The sequence below is a fragment of the Thunnus maccoyii genome, chromosome 11, assembly GCF_910596095.1.
Source record: "Thunnus maccoyii chromosome 11, fThuMac1.1, whole genome shotgun sequence".
NCBI classification, from domain to species: Eukaryota; Metazoa; Chordata; class Actinopteri; order Scombriformes; family Scombridae; genus Thunnus; species Thunnus maccoyii.
Window position 1 is genome coordinate 18,928,623 of NC_056543.1, and position 21,310 is coordinate 18,949,932.

General features: G+C 36.9%; 3 protein-coding genes across 8 annotated transcripts in view; all 3 read right to left on the minus strand.

The window, feature by feature from the left end:
* Positions 1-1,267: 1,267 nt before the first annotated feature.
* casp10 (caspase 10, apoptosis-related cysteine peptidase) lies at positions 1,268-7,372 on the minus strand. 2 transcript variants are annotated; one of them, XM_042425419.1, is made up of 12 exons: positions 7,352-7,372; positions 7,105-7,139; positions 5,683-5,965; positions 5,418-5,523; positions 4,960-5,095; positions 4,558-4,631; positions 4,380-4,428; positions 3,806-3,904; positions 3,545-3,651; positions 3,291-3,411; positions 2,662-3,178; positions 1,268-2,001 (listed from the first exon to the last, which is right to left on the minus strand). In XM_042425419.1, the coding sequence occupies exons 3-12, from the start codon at positions 5,955-5,957 to the stop codon at positions 1,839-1,841; spliced, it is 1,647 nt and encodes a 548-aa protein (XP_042281353.1). In that variant the 5' UTR covers positions 5,958-5,965; positions 7,105-7,139; positions 7,352-7,372; the 3' UTR covers positions 1,268-1,838. The 2 variants fall into 2 exon arrangements, with proteins under 2 accessions (XP_042281353.1, XP_042281352.1); XM_042425418.1 differs by lacking the exon at positions 7,352-7,372 and having other exon boundaries at positions 7,105-7,315.
* Positions 7,373-9,658: 2,286 nt separating this feature from the next.
* On the minus strand, positions 9,659-14,653 carry LOC121906528 (protein FAM237A-like). 2 transcript variants are annotated; one of them, XM_042425421.1, is made up of 3 exons: positions 14,099-14,653; positions 13,330-13,696; positions 9,659-10,146 (listed from the first exon to the last, which is right to left on the minus strand). In XM_042425421.1, the coding sequence occupies exons 2-3, from the start codon at positions 13,694-13,696 to the stop codon at positions 10,031-10,033; spliced, it is 483 nt and encodes a 160-aa protein (XP_042281355.1). In that variant the 5' UTR covers positions 14,099-14,653; the 3' UTR covers positions 9,659-10,030. The 2 variants fall into 2 exon arrangements, with proteins under 2 accessions (XP_042281355.1, XP_042281354.1); XM_042425420.1 differs by having other exon boundaries at positions 13,330-14,653.
* A 4,241-nt stretch (positions 14,654-18,894) lies between these two features.
* LOC121906794 (disintegrin and metalloproteinase domain-containing protein 23) overlaps positions 18,895-21,310 on the minus strand; it is a 31,229-nt gene continuing 28,813 nt past the window's right edge. For all 4 annotated transcript variants that reach the window (XM_042425912.1, XM_042425911.1, XM_042425913.1 and 1 more), the window contains one exon: positions 18,895-20,696. In XM_042425912.1, the coding sequence (XP_042281846.1) occupies positions 20,651-20,696 (46 nt within the window). In that variant the 3' untranslated portion in view covers positions 18,895-20,650. The remainder of the gene's footprint in view (positions 20,697-21,310) is intronic.

The window sequence follows — 21,310 nt, forward strand, 5'->3', positions numbered from 1 at the left end:
TGTGTGATGATTTTTTTAAATCTATAATTGTTATTTGCCCTTTTCCTAGTAAATTGCAGTAAAAGTGTACTTGTTGGGACAGATTACCATGAGATATAGTTTACCCTAACAGCTGAACTAAAATGGACAACAGAGCATATAAAATTATTTATTGATAGAAATAACAGTAGTTGGTTGTGTTAATAAAGACATAAAAAACACAAGCAACATGGGTTCTGTTATCCCATTTTAAAAATATAAACAGTCATGAAATTTGCCTTTCATTTCTAGAATACAACATTCTACAGATAAAACTTGCTAAAAAAAAAAGTTAGTTTTGGACCTTAGCACTCTCCACAGTACCTCAGTGGTACAAGCACAGCATCTCGGGGGCGAGCTTTATGTGAACATGTGCTGCCTTCGGTGTTTGGACAGGGGTGTGACCACCAACAAGCTGCTGTGGCTGTAGAGACCTGGAGATATTGCTGTACACTGGAAGTCCCCCTCCCTCCTCCTGCATTATTGTGCTACGGGAGTTTGTGTACCTTTGCAAAGCACCAGGCCAGCCACTGTTTTCTACTGTTATTTTACCTTTGTTTGTTTGTTTGTTTCATTCCCAATCCCCTCCCACTGGCTGTTTGCTTGCTGGGTCCTCTGCCACATTATATTGGCATTCAAGGTTTACCTTTAGTAGGCTCGGCCAGGCTTTAGCTGCTAGGCACCTATTGTATGTTATATTTCAAGATGGAGATTTCATTTAATGAAAGTTGCTCTCCTCTCTTCTTCACGCTGACATACTTCCTGCTTTCTGTGGTGGGACTGGTCTATCTGACACTTTGTAGTGGTGTGTATACTTAACCCCGACACTGCATGGTATTTCATTGTGGGTATTGTAGATAATAAGAGTGAGTGAGTTAATGCAGATCAATAGTTCTGAGTCAGAGGTAACACCTTCACATTGCTTGTCATGTCTTAACAACAGTTCAAAAGCCAAAGATATTATTGAGAATTATGTAAAACAATGAAATCCTCACATTTGAGGAACTAAAAACAGCAAATATTTGTCATTTTTGCTTAATAAAGGACTTCAGTTAGTTATCATGGATGCTGAAGATTTCTTTTCTATCAATTAACTAGCACTAGCAACATATTAATAGATCCACATTTTTAACTTTCATGCAAATTTGTGGCATTATGGTTAATTAAGCGTACTCACACAGAACAGCTGCATTGAAGATTCAGCAAGTTATAAATGAATAAAGTTCAAATTTTCTCAACGGTGCTTTGTAAGAGTTTATTGTTTGATTGACAGAAAATTTATTTCTTGAGCTGTTTTTGTGACAGCCGTATCTATACAGTGACATTAAATGACTGAATTAAAATAATGCAATAACATTCGGAGGATATAAAAGCTACTGTGCTGGTGGTACCAGGAATCAATATCCAAGTATAAAGTAGGAGTATAGAAGATTAAATAGAAAAAATAATGAGCTGGATGTTTCAAATGTTACATCAAACTTAATGTGCATGATCAGCAGATCAATTTTGGTAATGCTGGTGTGGAGGAAGTGATCAGGCAGGTATAACAGACTTACACGAAGCGATAAAATCATTTTGTGACAAAGTCATCTTAGCTCAAGCTCCACTTACAAGCCTTTTGTGAGTTTTCAACCAGATATCACAGTCTTCATCAGCAAATGGAGCTAGTTCAGGTGTCATCATAAAAATATTGCAAAACACATTTGATTAATGCTTTATAACAACAAATTGTAAACAATGAATGAAAGATTGCAACACTTCAGGTCACTCAGGGATCATCTGTTGTTCAGGTCGATCAAACAGGTGGCAGGTGATTGTTTTCAGGGCTGCAGGCTGGGAGGAGGGGCGCTGGGGATCGGAAAGACCACTTTGTTCCTGAGTGTGAAGGCTGGCTGAGGCATCTGCTTTTTTTCACCGGTGATATCAGTCCTCTGGCTAACGTCTGCGTTCACTTTTGTCAGGACAGACACAATGTCGGACCCACTGGGAAAAATAAAACACATTGTGTGAGATGGTGAACTAAAAAGCTACTAACTATAGTTATAATTAATTATTCTCTGATCCAAATGTATCATATATAATTGAAGTAACTAAAATTTTAGGTGGAAGTATTCAAATAATTTGGTTAGGTAAAAGTAGCAATACCACATGATAAAAATACTTATCAGAAAATTTAACTTAAGTAAAGAAGTATTTGCAACAAAATGTGCTTAAGATATAAAAAGCAAAAATACTCATTATGCAGAATGGTCCCTGTCAGTGTTACATTATTATATTATTGGATCATTATCATTAATGTATAATTAATATGTAAGCTGTACTTTAATATTGTAGTTGGTTGAGTTCGAGCTAAATTTAATTACGTCATATACTGTTGGGTAGTTTAATCTGTAACAATGCATCATATTTAATAAACTGATCAACTCGATCTGTTGAATTAATGTAGTGAAGAAAAAAGTGCATTATTTCCCTCTGAAATGTAGAGGAGTAGATGTATAAAGTAGCATAAAATGAAAATGCTATATAAAGTGCAAGCACCCCAAAATTGTATTGAAGTACAGTACTAGAGTAAATTAATTAATTTACTTTCTACCACTGACTAAAATCCACATCATCTTATAGCTGGTATTTTGTTTGTATTACCTGGGTACCATACGAACAAGGTTTTGGCACAATGACCGAATGAACCACGTGCCATGCTTCCTCTCTCTAAATGAGACAAAAGACGGAACAGTGGCCACTCCCAGCAGGAAATCTGCATTACATGGGATGGAAATTTTAGGTTCTGGTTGCCTTATGGTTAGAGAAGGTTGTTGGTTCGATCTCTGGGCCGTAGGGCCATCAGACTCGATGTAGACAGCTGCCTGCTCTTGGGTGCCCTGGCAGGCCTGGATGAAAAACAGCTTAGGTTTTGTAACCAAGGAGGAGCACCGAGATCCATTGAAAGGTTCCATCAGCTCCTTGAGTTCGACGGTGAGGCCATCCACGCCATATACACTTTGTTCCAGACCATGGCTAAGAACGCAGCATACCAGGCAGTCCATCTGACTATGGTTTCTTCTGGCAAGCTCCTGGATAACAGACAGCATGTCCTCCCTCTTACAGTCTCTCCGTATCTCTACCTCAAAGCCCAGCCACTCAAACACAGCATTCAAATTTCCTGGAAGAGACGCAGATACGTGTAAATACATGCAAATATGCTGCAGTATGTCCACACATGGAGTAGGGCTTGAATACTGTTTTCCTTTATGATCAGAATTAGTCCAACTTACTTTCATCAATTATGGTCCCCTCCCGCATTCTGAGAGCCACTTTGGATTTAGAGAAGTTGTAGTTGTTTATTATCAAGCAGATACCTCTCTTTGCTGAATTCATTCGATACGTTCCCAAATCCTACAGAGATAAATCAATGACCCGGAGTAAATGAAAACGGATTGTAATGTGTAATGTGCTTTATGCATCATGTACATCTTTTGCTAGATAATACATGTAATTATGTAAAATAAATAAAGAAATAATCAGACACCTCATTGTTTGTGTTTGCAGTCTGAAACTGTATGTGGCGAAAGGTCTTCGGTTTAGTGGAAGTCTTGTCTTCTTGAGACAGCGATATTTCTATAGCATCACTTCTCGCTATGGGACAGATAATCACAGGGTGGAAGGTGGAGGGGCAATGATTTTAGGCAAAGATGAAGTCCAAAAAATTATATTTGAATATTTACAGTTTCTTTTAAGTTCTGTTATTTCATTTAACTCATAGATTACCACAGAAAATACTTATAATGACCTTCTGAGGAGTCGTAGTTGCTTGTTCTGGTGCTTAATTCTCTCAGTCCATGTGACAGGTCCTCACAGTCATCTCCACCATGTACCACATTTGTACGATCTAAGAAAGTGATAAAAGAGGGTTCAGAAGAAATACATCCACTGTACTGTACTTAAAAATATGTTCCAGTTGTAAAACAACCAACCCAAAGAATTGCCAACAGCTGAAATTCTTCAGAAAAGAAGGAAAACGTGTATTAGGATCATAGTTCTCCATAAAATGTTTAAAAATACAGCATCAGTGTGTTCAGTATGAGTGTGTTAACATGTGCATCAGTGTAGCATTTTTATAGTTTTACAATTCTAGATGTTTTAATTATTATAATATAAAAATGAACCCATTTTTACAAAATGATTACTGTCATAAAAATAAGTCATAAAATGAGTGAGTCATTGGATGGATGAGTCAAGTCGTGACTTTGTCATCAAAATAAGCAACATTTTTCTAACCGCGTAGCCAGTGTAAAGGACTAAAAGCCCTCAAATTAACCAGATACAGAGATATGACCAGGTATACAGAGTATTCGCTACAGTACCTGGTATTTCACCTGAAGCAGTACTTTCACTATTGAAAGACTGAGGGACCTGATAAAAAAAACAAAACAGAACAAAACAAACATATATTAGATTGACTGTAGTAAAAAGAATAAAGAATAAAAGAAGAATAAAGTGTCAGTAACTCAGAGGAATTCAACACAATATCAAAGAACATACTTGGTTTTTTTCAGAAGGATATGACACAGACATCGGTTCACCCATCTCTTGGGCTATAGGGCCGCTGAACCTCTCTGTAGTTTAAAATGATAATAATAAAACGAAAGTTAAGTGATTTACAGACAGATTCATCAGAAAATATTAAAATTGCATGGAAATTAAATCTTAATTATAAGAAAGACAAAAAATATTACAGCATTGTCATCCTCAGCTTACACCATCTACCCTAGTCCTTGCCTCCCCACCTTCAAGTCTGTGTGTGAGTGTGAGTGTACTGTACATCTTGCAGGCCCTGTCAAGTGATCACCACTCCCCGTCTGCACAGTTTAATCTCTGTTTCTGCTCTTCCTGCTTCAACCTGCTCTGCTCCTGGTGGTTCAGTGTAAAGTTTCTGTAGCTTACCCTGCACTTCTTCAAACCGGTTGATCTTTTCTTTCAATATGGGACAGACAGACTCGATTATGTTCTTCAGTACACTTAAATTAGTGCTGTTGATGAGGTCCTTGTGCTCCATTTCCTGGAAGACTTCCAGTGTAGTCTGAAAAATGAGCAAATTACACTTAATTTTAGCATGAGGCACTTAAAAAATAATAACAATTGACTTTATGCAGCAGAAGCTAGCAGATTCCACATTTAGGTGATATAATTAACTTCTTTTTTAAGAATATTAAACATAGTATGACATTGTAATACTATCATAAAATACAATTTGTATGTGTGATATGTATATAAAGGACAGAAACTGCAGCATCTAACTCTTCTCTGGCTTCAGAAGATGAACTTCTACATGATTTTCATGGCATGTCAACTTCTGTTTTCACTGCAAACTACAAACATTGAAATTCTGAAGAAACACTTACAACATTTTCATCCAGTTTTCTGCGCGGGAGCTGTTTGTTCAACAAGAACTTCACCTGTTTCAAGTCTTCATCAGTAATGTCCTCTGAAAGGTCGTAAAGCAGCTTCCTGGAATTACAGATAAATACAAAACAGATTTTCAGTGTTTCCAGGAGGTCTGATCCCAGATTGGACATAGATTCATTTACTCTGAATTTAATGGTAAATGGCTGCATTTATATGTATTTTCTGTGAACTAAGTCATGCTTAATAAGGTGGGCAGCCCACCTGTAAGGAGAGATAAGGCTCTCGGTTGTAGATACATTGAGACCGAGGTCACGGACCAGACGGGTGCGTTGGATTATCAGGAGAAGCTCGGTCAGCAGATGTGGTTGCTCAGATGATAGGCGGTCTTGATCTGTCAAACGGGAGAAGATGTCGCTGGCCAACTCCACTGAGGTTGTGCCTCGTCCCAAGAGGTCAGTGCAAAGAAATGCTAAAGCTTTCACCTCGTCCTTACTAAGGGCCTTGCCTGCATCTAATAGCAGCTTCTGGAAATCCATTTCCTGCACTAAAAGTGAGATACAGATATTTAGTTTTTCATTAGTGAAAAATTTAAATTTGAGAGTGCACTGTGAAGTAGATAATTCCTCTGTTTCCCAGCCCTTCATAGCTCATTATATGTATATACCCTCTTCCAAAAACATGGTGACATAACAATGTTAATAAAACTGGATGACATTCTGTAGATGCTTGTGTGATTTTTTTTTTTTTTTAATCCCTTAACCAATTTCTCTACATGTTGCAGCTGGTTTAATAATGGTTAGTGCCTCTATATGTGTGTGAAAGAGAACATGTCAATGAGTTACAGTTGATAAGAAAATCGTTTTAGAGCCTACAAAGGAAAAAAAATCTCATAAAAGGACAAAAATAAAGTCTTATTGTCGGGGTGGACTTTACCATTAGTAAAGGTAGGCCTGGGGCCCAAAACAGCTATAGATTTATTATGATGTTTACATATGAAAAGTATTGAATTATGTTACTATTCTAACTCATTGTACCCTCAATAATGTACAAAAGGCCCCAAAGCACTTTTAAAAAAAATGTGACTGTATATTTCTACTTAAGAGGAAAACATTTTACTGTTACATTTACCTGACAGATAAATGTTACTGGTTATGCTACAGATTCAGATTTTACTCACAAAATATAACAATTAAAATATGATACATTATTATTGATTAAACTATCCAGCATTATATCAGAATTAAAAGCTCCAGCTTGAAAAGATGTTAGTAAATTTAAGTAGGCCTACATTGTGCTAATAATTCCTCTCTTTCACTCTTCACTTTATGTAAAAATTTGAATGTATGACTTTTACAGTATTTTTACTGTGCTTTATTAATAGTTTTACTTTAGAAAAACGTTTTGAGTACTTTCTCTACAAGTGCCAATACCAACATTTAGTTAGAGAAAAGTTGAAAATAAAGGGAGACAGAGTTTGCCTTGGGCCTCCTAATCATTAAATCCGCCCCTGCTTATTAAAGATAATCACAACAGCAGGCGCTATTTAATATATAACAATATGACCTGCCATCACATGATCACTTCAACACACTACAGCTGCCCTACAGTCACTGATTTTCTGATTGATTTGACCATTTCAACAGATTTTTATACTTAAACTAAACATGACTTGCGCAATCCTACCTGTTCAGAGACGATCAGGTTTTCAGCAGGTCCGACTGAAAAGAATACTTGTTGTTAACTTCAACATACTCGATTTACTGCAAGCTGCAGAGTACTGACATGTGTTGTTTTATATCCAAAAATACGAACTTCACAGAGACACAGAGATTGCGGTTCATGTCAAAACAAATCCACAAACAAGGAAGTAGAAATTGAAAGAAAAGTTAAGGAGAGGGTGCGACCTGTGAACCAGAGATGTGCATCGGACCTGTTTGACGCATATGCCCATATTTGGATGTTAATCAAAGATTGAAACGTATCCTGACTGGAGAATAAATCGCACACGTCATTTTGGAAACAACCTCTAGGTTTACAGATTTATTGGTAACATAAAGTTAAAACCAGCATTCCATAAAAGCAGCTTAATAATCCAAATGGGTGCAATGAGCTTTGTTTGAATCACGATGTTCAATATGTGGTCTAGGCAAACAGCCTGATGTGTGCTTGAACTTGTCATAGACTCATGGTTTTGGTTTTGTTTTCATTTTATATTACTGTATGTTCTTTGACGGGTTAATGTGTGCTGGTTTGTGATTAAGAGGTATTGTGTTTTCAGGGTTTTGGTTTTCTTTTTGCTCTGTTTTTCCCTCCACACCTGCACTGCATCAGTCCCTTCAGCTTTGCCCTGCTCCCTGTGTTTCCCTCAGCCAATCAGCTCCCAGCCTGCCTTGTTGTTTTACTACTTCAGGTTGTATTTTAGTCTTGGTTTCAGTTTGGTTGGATCCTCTGTTCTGTTTGTTCAGTCCGCTCTGTTTGCAGTCTGTTTCAGTTTTGCTTCTACATTTCAGTCTGTTCAGTTTCTTCAGTCTTGTCCTGTGTTCAGTTTTGCTCAGCTCAGCCAGCTTTTTGTTTTTGCCTGCACAGTCCCAAAATAAAGAACTTTTTTATTTATCAGCCTCGATCAGCCTGCAGTCTCTGCTTTTGGTTCCGCCTGTTCCTCTAATCATGACAGAACTGAGGTCATGACAGTTCAAGTATGATTATTATGTAATTTTTATAACTGTAAGTTACTCAAAATGAAAAATGAAAATGAAATGTTCTGTTCAACACTGAGGTCAAATTTGGTTCAGATAAGATTTCTAACTCCTGGCTGCCAGACAAAATGTCATTTATTTTAACTATTTTAACTCAAATAAAAGACACTTCTCACTAATACTTATCGATATGTTCATTAATTGTGTTATTTTACCAAATTGATAACTGGCGATGATTGACAAGTTGAATCAAATATTGTGCTGAACTAACATATGGTACTACATGTAGTGTGGTTTTAAGATTATTTTGTTATTGCCAACTATTGCAAAATAAGGCGTATTACAGGTCATCATTTCCTAGAAGTTTCCTGGAAAGAACAAGGCTGTCTGGAACACATTTCGGCCTAAAAAGGAAGAGAAGCAGCTGTTGAAGGAAATTCTCCATTTAAACTCAAGTAAATACATGTATGTCATTATTCATTTATTTTTGGAAACTTAATTCTTGCTAAATGTTGAACTTTATGCTGCCTGTAAACAAATTTCACATTTTTTATGTTCAGCTGATCTACTGTGCTCTGACTAAAAGTCTCTTGTGGTTACACAGCCAATAATTAGAATCAGTGAATGAACATTATCTTTATTTGACCTGTAATTAATATCACATTACAGGAAAATGTTTGGGAAAGGTATTAGGAAATTATTAGACAATTATTATGAAATCAAACTAGACTTGTAAATGAATTAATGTGATTTATTTTCTTTCTCTTACTGTAATATAAATTAAATAATAGTCTGACCTTGTGTGGGTTTTGGTTAAATTTTAATACCAACATTTGGTTTGTGGGCCAAAACTGTGCCACATATCAACCCCAAAACAAGCTAAAAATGTACGTCATAGTCAGGCTGCTCATTCACTTTATTTATTTTTTTAGAAATCTGCTGGCAGATGGTGGACTGAATAGTCAAGGAAATACAATTTACAGCCATGATACATTAATTCATTGTACTTAAAATTAACTAACGAACAAACACACAAACACAATTATTTTGACACGAATTGTCCAAACATCATCACATAATACAGTAATATATGATTATGGCTACAAAAACATGGCTTGGCGTGCAGGTTTATGTCATAATCAAACATAAAGGCAAATCAAACATAGTTCAAATGTTAAATCATCATTTTAAATTTGTGTACAAGGTGTATTAATGTGCAGGTAAGCACAACAAACTAGCTCTTTATGCAACATTAATAGTTAAAGGACCAGTGTGTAGGATTTAGTGGCATCTAGTGGTGAAATAGCAAATTGAAACCGACTGAAAAACTCAAAAGGCCCTCTCTAAAGCCAGTGCTTGGTTTGTCCATTCTGGGCTACTGTAGAAACATGGTGGGCTCTGTGGAAGAGGACCTGCTCCCTCTATAGATATTAAGGGGTCATTCTAAGGTAACAAAAACAATTATACACTAATAACAACATTCTTATGAATATTATTTTCCATTTCTGCCAATAGATCCCCCTAAATCTTACACACTGGTCCTTTAACTCTTGTAGGGGAAAGAATTAAACACACTGCTTCTTTTCTTTGAAAGTGTAATAATACACTTGTCCTGATACAGAATTAAATAAAATAAAATAATGCAGTCAGATGAGGCCTGCACTCTGCATGGTATTTTCATTTATCAGGACACCTCATTGTGCTTTACAGATATTATACTGATGCCACACACACACATACACACAAACAATAACATATGTTCATGACAATGTCAATAAAACTCACTATTGGCAACAACACATATCCTCCATGTTCCTGTAGCAATGATTACAGTGAAATAGTCTGTTTTTTTTAGTTGGGAAGTAAATCATGAATAAAGTCAATCAACAACAGAGTGTCACTGATTATTTGTGTTAGTGAGTGTTTGGTTTTGGTTTGGTCTTCAGGGTCTTGATGTGACCGCTGCGTCTCACTCTGACGCTGAGCCACGCCCACAGATATGCCCCCGAGCTGTTGAACTTGAAGGACTCTGTTTGGAGGACACACACACACACACACACACACACGCACACACACACACACACACACACACACACACACACACACACACACACACACACAAAGGCTAAGCATGGCACAGCATTTATGGTACAACAACATTTATACATTCAGCCACATCTACAAAAACGTTTGGGCATCATACTGTATATTGTTAACTTCTTAATGCAGTATTGTGCCTCCAGCTCTCTTTATTGATTCAAAATTGTACTAAAACACAGATAAAGTATTCATGAAAGGACTGTAGTCGAGGGAAGTGCCAGTCCTGCTGTGGGATGAGTTGTACAATCTGTAGAATGAATGAGGTGATACTTAATTCCTTGATGAGCCCAAAGCAGCTCCACAGGGTTCATCTATGCAATGTGGCGTCCCAGATTCTTCACCTTTTTAATTTTGTTTAATCTAGGTCCTCTTTCTTCAGCCCTCTTAAAGCAGCTTTGGCAACAGTAATGAGGTTAAAGGTGAATTCAGTAAAAAAAAAAAAAAAACGTCACACATTCCCGAAAGAAGCAGAGCTCATCCTGGTTAAATGAACAACTGTGGAATTTAATGAAACGGAGGGACCACACCTTGAAAACCACACTCAGCATCTACATGATAAAGTTGTAAACGAATTGAGAAAGAAAAAAGCAAATTTCTTTATTGATCTTATAAATGATGCTAAAGGGAACAGCAGGCAAACGTGGGAAAACATCAATAGAGTTCTAAAGAAAGACAGAAACAAAGGACGTAAAGGGTTTGGATTACAAGTTTAGGGGATTTTAACTCAAGACAAAGTCCTGATTTCTTCTGTGTTTAGTAATTATTTTATAGATTCAGTTCAAGATCTGGCATGAGATTTTGTTTTATGAAGTAAGGTCACTATACCACTAAATTATAATCTCCCTGTTTTTAACATTTCTGAAGTGTCTGTGTCCTCCATAATCAAAATCTTGAGTCAGTTTAAAAGCTTGAAGACCAAAGATGTTTTTGACTGTGTTTTCTCGCAGTTATCTCTAAAGTAATTGAAAGACTAATTTGTGACCAAATTAGCCCATCTAAACCTTGGCCATTTCCCACTGCATATTCTGCAGTTTGGATTCGATAACATCATTCCACAGAGACAGCAAATTGCTATTTTATTGAACAAATTAAATCCAGCCGTGATAGGGGAGGTGTTGTTGATGCTGTTTTCCTTGATTTTAAAAAGGTTTTTGATACATCCAATCAAGTTCTTTTAACCAAACTGTCAAAGTTCAATTTCTCTACTAATGCATTATTTGGTACCAAATTTAGGAAAACTGCTTTCAGACAATCAGCATTTTCAGTCAGAGCAGCAGATAAATGAAACTCAGAGACTTCCCGCCCGTAACACTTAAAACATGGCTCAAGACAAACCAGTCATGTGATCACTGATCTAAACCTTTTTAAGGAACCAAATGTTTTCCAATGCAGACAATATGTAATGTATATTTTATATGATTCTTTATATGTGATGTATTGTTTGTAAAGTTTGCTAATTGTATTGTCTTTAATTGTTTGTATTGTACTGTATTGTTTTTAATATCAGCTATATAACTAACTCTGGCCCAACAGTTGTGTCGTGCATGACTGCTGTTAAATAGACTACTAAACTAAACTAAACTAAACTAAACTAAACTAAACTAAACTAAACTAAACTTCAGAGAGGGACCTGAAGCAGCGTTTCATCAGACCTGGCCTTTGACCCCAACATTTTCAGAGGCCTTGTTGCTGTCATCAGTAGATAGATAGACTACTACTCATACAAAAGCAAAGACCTGGGGTTGGTGTGAAGCTGGTTGATTAGTTTTGCTTCATGATATTTGCAGCAGAGATGAGAGCAAGGCTGAATTTGTGATTTGAGAGCACAAAAGACATCATTTAAAAGTTTTTAATGGCTGTACACAATTACTGACTTGAGTTCTACTAAAATATATATATTTAAGAAAATATATGTTTATACTGTAGATATATATATTCTATCATTACATAATGACATATCTGATGTTTTGCGCCACTTTTATTACAATAAATGCGGCAAAAAATAAAAAATAAATTAAGTGGGTGAATTTCATATGTTGTGTAGGATAGAATTTGAAATGCTGCAATTAAAGATTCAGGTTGTGTGTAAATATTAAAGAAAACCAGACCAGTTGATTTTGACCTTTAGGATACTGGATAATTATTAACAGTTATTTAATTAAACTATTTCCTCTGACTCTTAATATTACTTAAACAAACCTTTAGAAGAAATTAGATTAGAGAACAGATTTAGTTGTTGGCTAGCGTTAGTGACTGTAGTCACTTAGTCACTCTTAAGATGTCAGACAATATGTGAATATACGCTGAAAATTGTTTTATAAAAAGGTAATTGATAAGTAATTTATAAAAGTAATTGATAAATTGTGTATTTAAAGATTATAGTTGGATAGTTGGATCCAATCTGACCAGTCTTCCAGTCTTCTCTGCTACCAGTGGTGGAAGTTTCCAGATCCTTCAGTACCAGAAATATTATCAAAAAAAATGTTCTAGTACAATGTAAAGTAAAAGTAAAAGTATTCTCAGCATGCAGCAGAATGGCTCTGGTGAATATTATAATATTATACAGTATATCATATTATTGAATTATTATTACTGATGTATGTAATGTCTAAGCAGCATTTTAAAGTTGTGCCTACAGGATTAGTTCCTTGTAACTACTTATACAGTATACTGTTGGATAATTTTATCTATCGCCCACCAATACATTATATATTATGAACTAATCACAAGTTTTTAATGTAAAATCTTCATCTGTGCATAGCTAGTAATAATAGCTGTCAAAAGTAAAAGAGTATAGAGTAGCATACAATGGAAATACTCAAGTGTAGTGCTTCTAAGTTGTACTTAAGAACAGTTCTTGAGTAAATGTGCTTAATTACTTCACCACTGTAGCCTACCGACCAAAAACGGATTAATTATTTGTGTTTTAACTACTGGAAAAGTTCATAAAACGTCTGAATTACAAATTACAAATAAAATAAGGAGAGAAACATAGACAGCAATGCGATAGTCCCACATTTACATGAGCCTCTCCTAACTGCGTGTGTGTGTGTGTGTGTGTGTGTGTGTGCGTGCGTGCGTGTGTCTGTTTGTGCGTGTGTTGGACTCTTACTGTCAGTGATGAGGGAGTGTACCGCGGTGATGTGTCTCCTCCCTAGGCCGTGACTCCTGGACAGCACGCAGTCCACGTAAATGTCCCAGAAGAGCCGGGCCAGGTCCCAGAACAGCTCCGTGTGTTTGTTGTTGTCTGAAGACCTTAGAAACACCATCAGGTCCCAGAAGGCGGGCACTGTGTCAGCGATCCTTGGGGAGCGCATCTCGAGCAGCAGAGCCGAGGAGGAGTCCCAGCACTGCGGGTTTGCCCGGTGGGCCGTCAGCGGGTCTACCTGGCCCGGCTTCTGGCCCTGCAGCGGCGCGGCACACATGCAGCTCAGCACAAACACTGTGGCCGCAGGTATGTTCAGGAGCCGCGGGACCATCTGCACAGGGCAAAACATACCACATTTAAGCTGTTTCTACTACTGAATCATCAATTAAGTTCAATTAACAAGTTGATTAAGCTACATTTGATTATTTAGCTCGTTTAGCAGCTTAGTAAACACTCTGAAAACACCTCTCAAAACATTTTCTTTGCAATTTAACTGCTTGATGTTACCTAGATTGCATTCCAGGCTACATCTGCAAACTAATATGTCAGTCTGTGTAAGTCTTATTGCTGGCTAATAAATAAATATTACACTGAATAGTGGCATATAGTCCTGATAAGTAACAGTTACTAACCAGAAAAAAAAAAACATAATATAGGCCTAAATTTAAATAATACTATAAACGTAATCAAAATGCAATACAACTAGAATATCTTCCAATAAAAGACTACTTACCACTAAAGCTGGGCCGACTACCAAGACTATAGTGTTGATTGGAGTTTGGTAAGTATATGTTGGGTCTTAATTGACGTCAGTGCCTCCCTCCTTTGCAGGCAGTGTTAGCCCACCGCTTGTCACGTATATCAATCATGTTTTTTTCAATAATATATGCAGCCTTATCTTAAGAAAAAAAAATGCAGCTCTTATCAGAATAACATTAGAATAATGAACCTGCATTGTACAAAAAGTGCAATGTACGCAGGTGAATTGTCCCTTGAAAGGGTACAAATTATTTTTTATTATTGTGCTGTAAAGGTTTGTCCAGCAAACACTGATCAGTCTGGTCATCAGGGGAAAATAGCTCCTAGCTGGCTCTTCCAGCTCATAACTGATCAATAGTGAGAGCTTCCCTGCAATCATACTTTTCAAAAATAATAACATTTAAGAAACCTGATTTCTACTTTTCACAGATGAAAACTCTGCTGTATTTTACGTTAATATTATTGATACTACAGAGACAAACTAGCCATATGAGTGGTCCACTTGATTAAAGGATTGGTTCATATTTTTAAGTCAGTCTCAATTAAATTTAACATGTCTGTTGGGCTGCAACTAACAATTAATTTAATTATCAATTAATGTTTTTCTTGATTCATTTTTTGCTCAATTAAATGTTGGAAGAGTCGTTGGAGCCCAAGTTGACATCTTCAAATAGCTGTTTTAGTCCAACCAACAGTAAAATCTAAAGATATTCAATGTACTATAATGAAAGTCAAGGAAAAGCAGCAAGGTCTCACATTTTAGAAGTGCTTAAAATTACTTAAGAAATTAATTGTTAATAATTAATTGATTGTTTCTAACATGTCCCAGACTGATCATTGTGCTGGATGACATCAAATCAGTCCTCTGGCAGTGAATCTTTTGTATGATCAAAAGACTTTTGACTTCTTTGCATTAAGAAAACCAGATTGTTTGTGGTGCAAATAAAGAAAATAAATCATTTTGTGATCATAATGTATCCTACATTGACATCTGTGTTTTATTGGATTAGAGAATCTTCATTCAGAGCTTTAATGCAATGTAGTATATATAGTGCTCAATGCATATGTATGTATGTGTACACAGGACAAACGTTTCCAGTTCAAGATAAAAAGCCAGCACATGCAATCCCACCTCAGAAACTGGGGAGGGTCTTCTATCTGTAAAAACAAGCACAGTGATGAATAGTGTTTCAGAGAGTGGTGCACGAGTTACATCTATGCTTTTACTGAAATGTCACATGCATATCTGATCTCAAATGTAATTATTTTCACAGTGAGAGGCCAACACTAAATGTACTGGGTGGGATTGTTACTCAGTTACTCATTCTTCTGATGATGCAAAAAAGTAGACTTTATGACAATTTCCATTGCAAGGCCTAAATTATAAACTTAAATGTAATGTTACGGTGCTTCTAGACAGGAAGAGAGGCTGGAAAGAACAAATTATTATTATTAAATGAGAAATAATTTGAGTTTTGCACTATGAGGGAAGAACATTTCTAAGACATGTGTACAGAGATTTTTTCTCCACACACTGATCAACGTCATATAGATCAGTGTTTATATATGTGTGTGTGTGTGTGTGTGCGTGTGTGTACTGGAGTGCATTGTATTGAAAAGTCCTAATATTATTGCTCATTCAAGAGAATGACTAACACCACATGTTGGAATTGAGAGTGCATGAAAACCAGTTAGCAAGTGAGCAGAGCAACACTTAGCTAAAAATAATTGATAAACTGTTCAAATATAAAAGTAATGGATAAACAGCTCAAATAGTTATGTTAAAGTAATGAATAAACAGTTGAAACAGTTAAAACTTTTAACAAAAAGTAGCCACTTATTTATCACTGATGCCCCGACACACACACACACAGTCCACTCACAGTGTCTTCCTAACATACTCGCTCACTGTATGTGAGAGCATGAAAAATTGTCCAGATATACTACGAGCAATGTTTCAGTGCTGAGTCTGAGTACATGAGATGTTTATAAATGCACCGTATGGAGCGGAGGGACATACAACTGCTGAGTGTCGTGAGTTCTGGAGGAGACAGCCGGGAGCAGAGCTGGAGCTTTGGGAGGAATAACACCTGTGAGTCACACGGGATTCTGCTCTGATCCTGAACCATTTACTGGTGGGAGAAGAGCTCAGAGTTCATTTTTAAAACTTTGAGCCGCAGCAACAGTGAGTGCTCTCTGTAGCTACTGGCTAGGGGGGCTAGGGGGTTTACATCAGTTTATATGTAGCAACATCATCATGCAGAAACCTACATCAGGTTACATGGGAAAAAGTTTTTTGAAGGGCTTGGAAAAATGGCATTTTGATGCTAAAACATACGTACCTTGATCAAAATTTGAATTTTCAGATTTGAATACATATGGAACACTAATGTGAAGCTACAGAATGACATAAAAACCTCAAAAACTCAAACAATAATGTATCCACCCTTTAAACTATTGAGAAAGCTAAAATTATATGCATAAACAGTTGATAAATGGTTGGAACAGTTATATAAAAGTAATGGAAACACATCCAGCGGACTGTTTAGACAACCTGATGAATGTAAGTCCAATATTCACTCCCCTTTTAGCACTTTCTCTCCCCCAACTCCTGAGGGAAATATGTGTCTCTTTATCTGCTAAATGCTCCACTATGTTCACCAGCTGGTTGATAACTGTCTGATGTTTGGTTTCAGGCAGCTAGCGTGCTGATTATCACTGCTGAAAACAGCTGCCTGCTGCATAAACAATGCTGGTGAGAGCAGAGCTGCAGGGGTGAAAATCAAGATAGTTATCTGAAACAGACTGAAAGGCTCTGCAGAGCTGCAAAGTTGGTTGATTCACTGTGGTTTTGTTAGAGAGAGACCATCTCCATGTTATAGCCCTTTAATCCATTGTTTAATAGGCCTATAGAAAATATTTATATTGATTTGTGGAGTGTTAAGGGTTTTGTAGCACGAGCAACCAATTAATTCTCGATGTGATTTAGTATGCTTTACTGGAGTCCCCCTGGATAGAGTGTGAAATCTTGTTACTGAAACTGTAAGAGATCAGCAAAACTGAGTTTTCTCAACCATCTTCTTAATGATATGGTCCTATGAACACATAATTTTCTTCCAAAGTTAGAAGAGTTTTGGTTAATTGACATGAGAGATTTCTGTGTGCCAATGCTCTTCTTTCTTTTAGCTCAAGAAAGGGTGATGTCAAGTAGTTCCTTCACCAATCAGGACTGAATCAAAATGTTATGACAGACAAATGTAATTTGACCTCCAATACTTTTGTTATCTGACAGCTATAGTTGCTAATTATGCTTAAGATCAAGATTTTACATAAAAAATATGTTTATAAAATACACTGAGCCACAGGTAGGGAACCACTGGACTGTAAGCTATATGAAATATTTAAAACTAGTTCCACCTCAACCCTGCAAACAGTAAAATGCTACTTGCGCATTGATGCATCAGTATTAACTTATAATATAATTTATATATCAGTGGCAGGGGCCAATTTTCTCCAGAACATTTGTTTAATTTGAATACTTTAAGTGATAATACTTCTGCACTTTTACTTAAGTATGATTTTGAAAGCTGGACTTTTGGAGTATTTTCACATTGTGGTTTTAGTAATTTTACTTACGTGAAGGATCTGAGAACTTCTGCCCTAAACTTTGAATCTGTAGGACCATAAATGTTGCACCTATTTTAAAAGTTTGAATTACTGAATAGTAAGATGTTTTTAGGCAAAAATGTATTTTTCTTTTTTTTCTGTTGTTTACAAACATTTTAAATTCTGTGACAAAAAGTTAATTGAGCTTGATAACTGTTCTTAAGCTTTCAATTGTAACATATGATCTTCCTCAGCAGACAGAGTTTAGTTGATATGACATTTTAAATGTCCACAACACTTTAAGGACCTTTATCCATGTTATCTTAAAGTGAGACTTAAGTCATTTTTGAATAAGAAATAACACATTCTTCCTTTTACAAATAAAGGTTTAATTTACATGCAATAAAACACAATGTGACTCAGTTCAGTACACTTGTTCTGGTGTGACCAGTAGCTTATGGTGGCTAATATTAGCTGACATGTTGCTGTGTTTTGTTGACTATACAACTCTTGTCTACTTGTGCTACTGGTACACTACATTTTAGATTTTTCCATTATCCCATAATTCCCACTTCTATACAGCTGAGAGAAAAAAGTTGAGATTGAAAGTTAATTTTTGACTTTGGAAACAGCAGCTGACAAAACAGTCACCACAAGGTCAGAATAAATTCAGCTACTGAATGGACCTAATGGTGAGATTGTTTTGCCAAATGTTAAATTAGTTTAGTTGTAACAGACAGGTCCTGTTTTGAAAACAGAAAAATTGAATTCAAGAAAGAACAGATACCCTCTTCTAATCTAATCTATATAGATTAGACGGACATATTTTCTGTACTTAAAAAAATAACTTGCCTGTTTGAAAAGAACGAATAGTCAATAATACCCTGAAAGAATAAAAGGCTTCTAACGAATAACACTGAATAAATCTGTGGACAATATATGTGAAGTGATATATGCAACAGTGAAATATATAAGTATTGTCTATACTAATTCATAAAGATGTAGCTTTATGCTTGTCTTAGCAGAGCAAATGTAAATGTAAAAAGTTCATCAGAAAGTCAGCTACACTGAAATGCTGTCATATTTGTCATATAGCAGTTATGCTTCACAGGATAAATAAAGTAAAGTGATAATTTGATAGAGAAAGAGACAGAGACGCTCTGATAAAATTTGTCTGTAGTTTATTCATCGGTCCAACTGTACATGATGCAGTGAGAGAGGGACACCAGACGATGAGTAACATGGAGGATTACAACAATGCCAGTGCTATGGCAGCACCTGGAACACACCAACTATCAGCTGGACTGGAAATAATAGCCCTGCACAAGGAAACTGTTCAGGCCTCAATATGTACAGGCACCATACAGTGTGTGTGTTTGTGTATTTGTGTGCATGTGTGTGATTAAAAATATCAGATCGATTGGATGAAAAAACACACAAAAATGATTTTCAGTTCCACAAATGTAAAAGAAAAGGTGCTCTCTCGCTTTTCGTTGTAAATATTAATCCAGTTCTTTTTTATATTTGTCCATTCGTAGTTTGAGTACGTTGAAGCGAAATGAAACGAGACGTGGGAGTGGCCAAATACAAAAGTTTAGCTGATTAGCGGAGGTTTCTGTAATTCCATGTCTATGTTGATATCATTATTACCCATACTTTTGTGCAATATCTCTCTTTGCATAGTAAATAAAAGTTAAATGTTTTGTTGTTGACATGCACCTATCTTTTGTAGTATATTTTTCTTGCGGATTTTTGGGGGCTCCCATATAGAATTATAAGCCCACTATAGTGATTGCATGCAGCGTTACCAGTAGAGCTGAACTTGACTTCTACTAAGAGTTTATGAGAGCAAAAGGCTAAGCTGGGTATAGTGGGTGTTGATGAGGACTGTTAAGTGAGACCTGGCTGGACAGGTGAGCGCCTGCATGGACAGACTTCATGCCCTCAGCAGTAGGAGAGGCACCACTGGCTGCAGACAGAGGGGAAAGTGCTCTGTGTGCAACAACATCCATATGTTCAGGGTGATTGGTTCTTTGGCTTTTGAGTCACTGTTGAAAACACTGCGGGGTGGGGGCGGGGGGGTTGGGGAAATATTGTGACGTTGAATTGTCCTGATCTCAGTCTGAATCCCTCTAGAACTGACATGCTTCTCCTCGACACCACAGCTGCGTAACCTTCGCAGTCTGTGCAGCGTGCGGTTACGATTTTGGCCCGAATCACAATTGCAGTTTTTTCAATAACATTGCCAAAAACACCCGCTATACAACATGCTTAGATAAAAAACAAAAGCAATTGATGTCCTTGTAAAATATGCTGTTAAATTCCAAACCTGAACTCCTCTCTTATGTACAATTTTGCAACCTGTGTGTGTGCATTCACTATGTGGTCTGCACTGCCCTTACGGGTCCTCACATGAAGCCTTTTTTATGCTTCGTAATCATCTATAAAAAAACAGAGTTTGCTTTTTAATGAGGTTATTCCCTGCGTTGCATTTTTTTTCTCTTTATATGTTTTTTTTTTTGCAGTATATTCATAGCTTTCGTAGCCATGCAGAGCCCTGCGGGGAGGGCTCTTCATGCCAGAGGGGCCAGCAAGCAGCACGCTTTGTGCGGATAATCATGCCAGGTGAGAGAGTGGTGTGGATTCCGCCTGAACGCCTGTGCACTGGCACTAAAGAATGGAAGAGGAGCTCTGTCATTCTAGAGATCAGGGTGGGGGTGGGCGTTACATGGGTGAAGTGGAGTTTGAAAAGGCTGCATTTCTAATGTCACTACGATGGAATTTGTTAAAATGTCCTCTATGTCTTTTTCAAGTAAATCTAATGCCAAAGATCAGCAGCAATAAGTGCAGTCCAGCTGTCAGGTAGCCCATTAAAGGAAGCCTTGAAGGAGTCCATCTCTGATTACCATCTCTCCTTGGGTTAAATGGCTGTGGCGTTGGGGTCGTATCGCCGTTTCTTCACATTTCTTATGAGGGAGACAAGAAACACGTGTCAGCGTCAGCTATTAGCACATCTGTAAACATGACAAGTGCAACCTGGACAAGCAACCGCACTCATCTCTTCAGTTTACAATAGTCGACTCACGAGTAAACAGTTCTGGCAAATGAAAATTTTTCATTTTTGAGGATTTCAAGATCAAAATGCTGAAGATGTGTGAGTGAGGAAAGGTTGGTCCATGTTGGCCAGTACAGCCTGGTCTGCAAAGAGGCAGACAGGGGTATTTATATTCACAAACCTTCATATGTCAGTATGTGATGATGCACAGTATGGTAAACTTGTTTTTCTTTTTATTACAAGACCATACTGAAGACCAGTGTCAGATGACATCAATGAAAACTGTCACCAGGTTCATTAAGCAAAAGAACAAACTTCTACTTTCACAAAAGCTGATACCAGAATATGAATTTTGAAGGTCTGTGAATGTAAATATCCCCTGTTGCCTGCTTGCAGACAACTGCCAACTGGCTTGTGCGTGCAACATCAGTTTACAAGGTGAAGTGTAGGAGACATGTCTCATTACCAGTTTTGATGGGAAAGACATTAGTTCCACTCAAAACATATTCATCTGGGAGGAAAGAG

Excerpts from the sequence above, each read along its gene's own strand:
- casp10 (XM_042425419.1), bottom strand. The coding sequence starts at position 5,957 with ATGGATTTCCAGAAGCTGCTATTAGATGCAGGCAAGGCCCTTAGTAAG. Across the intron at positions 5,524-5,682 it reads AGCCTTATCTCTCCTTACAG|GAAGCTGCTTTACGACCTTT; the intron begins GTGGGCTGCCCA and ends CTGTAATTCCAG. Across the intron at positions 4,429-4,557 it reads ATCCTTCTGAAAAAAACCAA|GTCCCTCAGTCTTTCAATAG; the intron begins GTATGTTCTTTG and ends TTTTTTTATCAG.
- LOC121906528 (XM_042425420.1), bottom strand. The coding sequence starts at position 13,714 with ATGTTTTGCCCTGTGCAGATGGTCCCGCGGCTCCTGAACATACCTGCG. Across the intron at positions 10,147-13,329 it reads ACACTCCCTCATCACTGACA|AGTCCTTCAAGTTCAACAGC; the intron begins GTAAGAGTCCAA and ends TCCTCCAAACAG.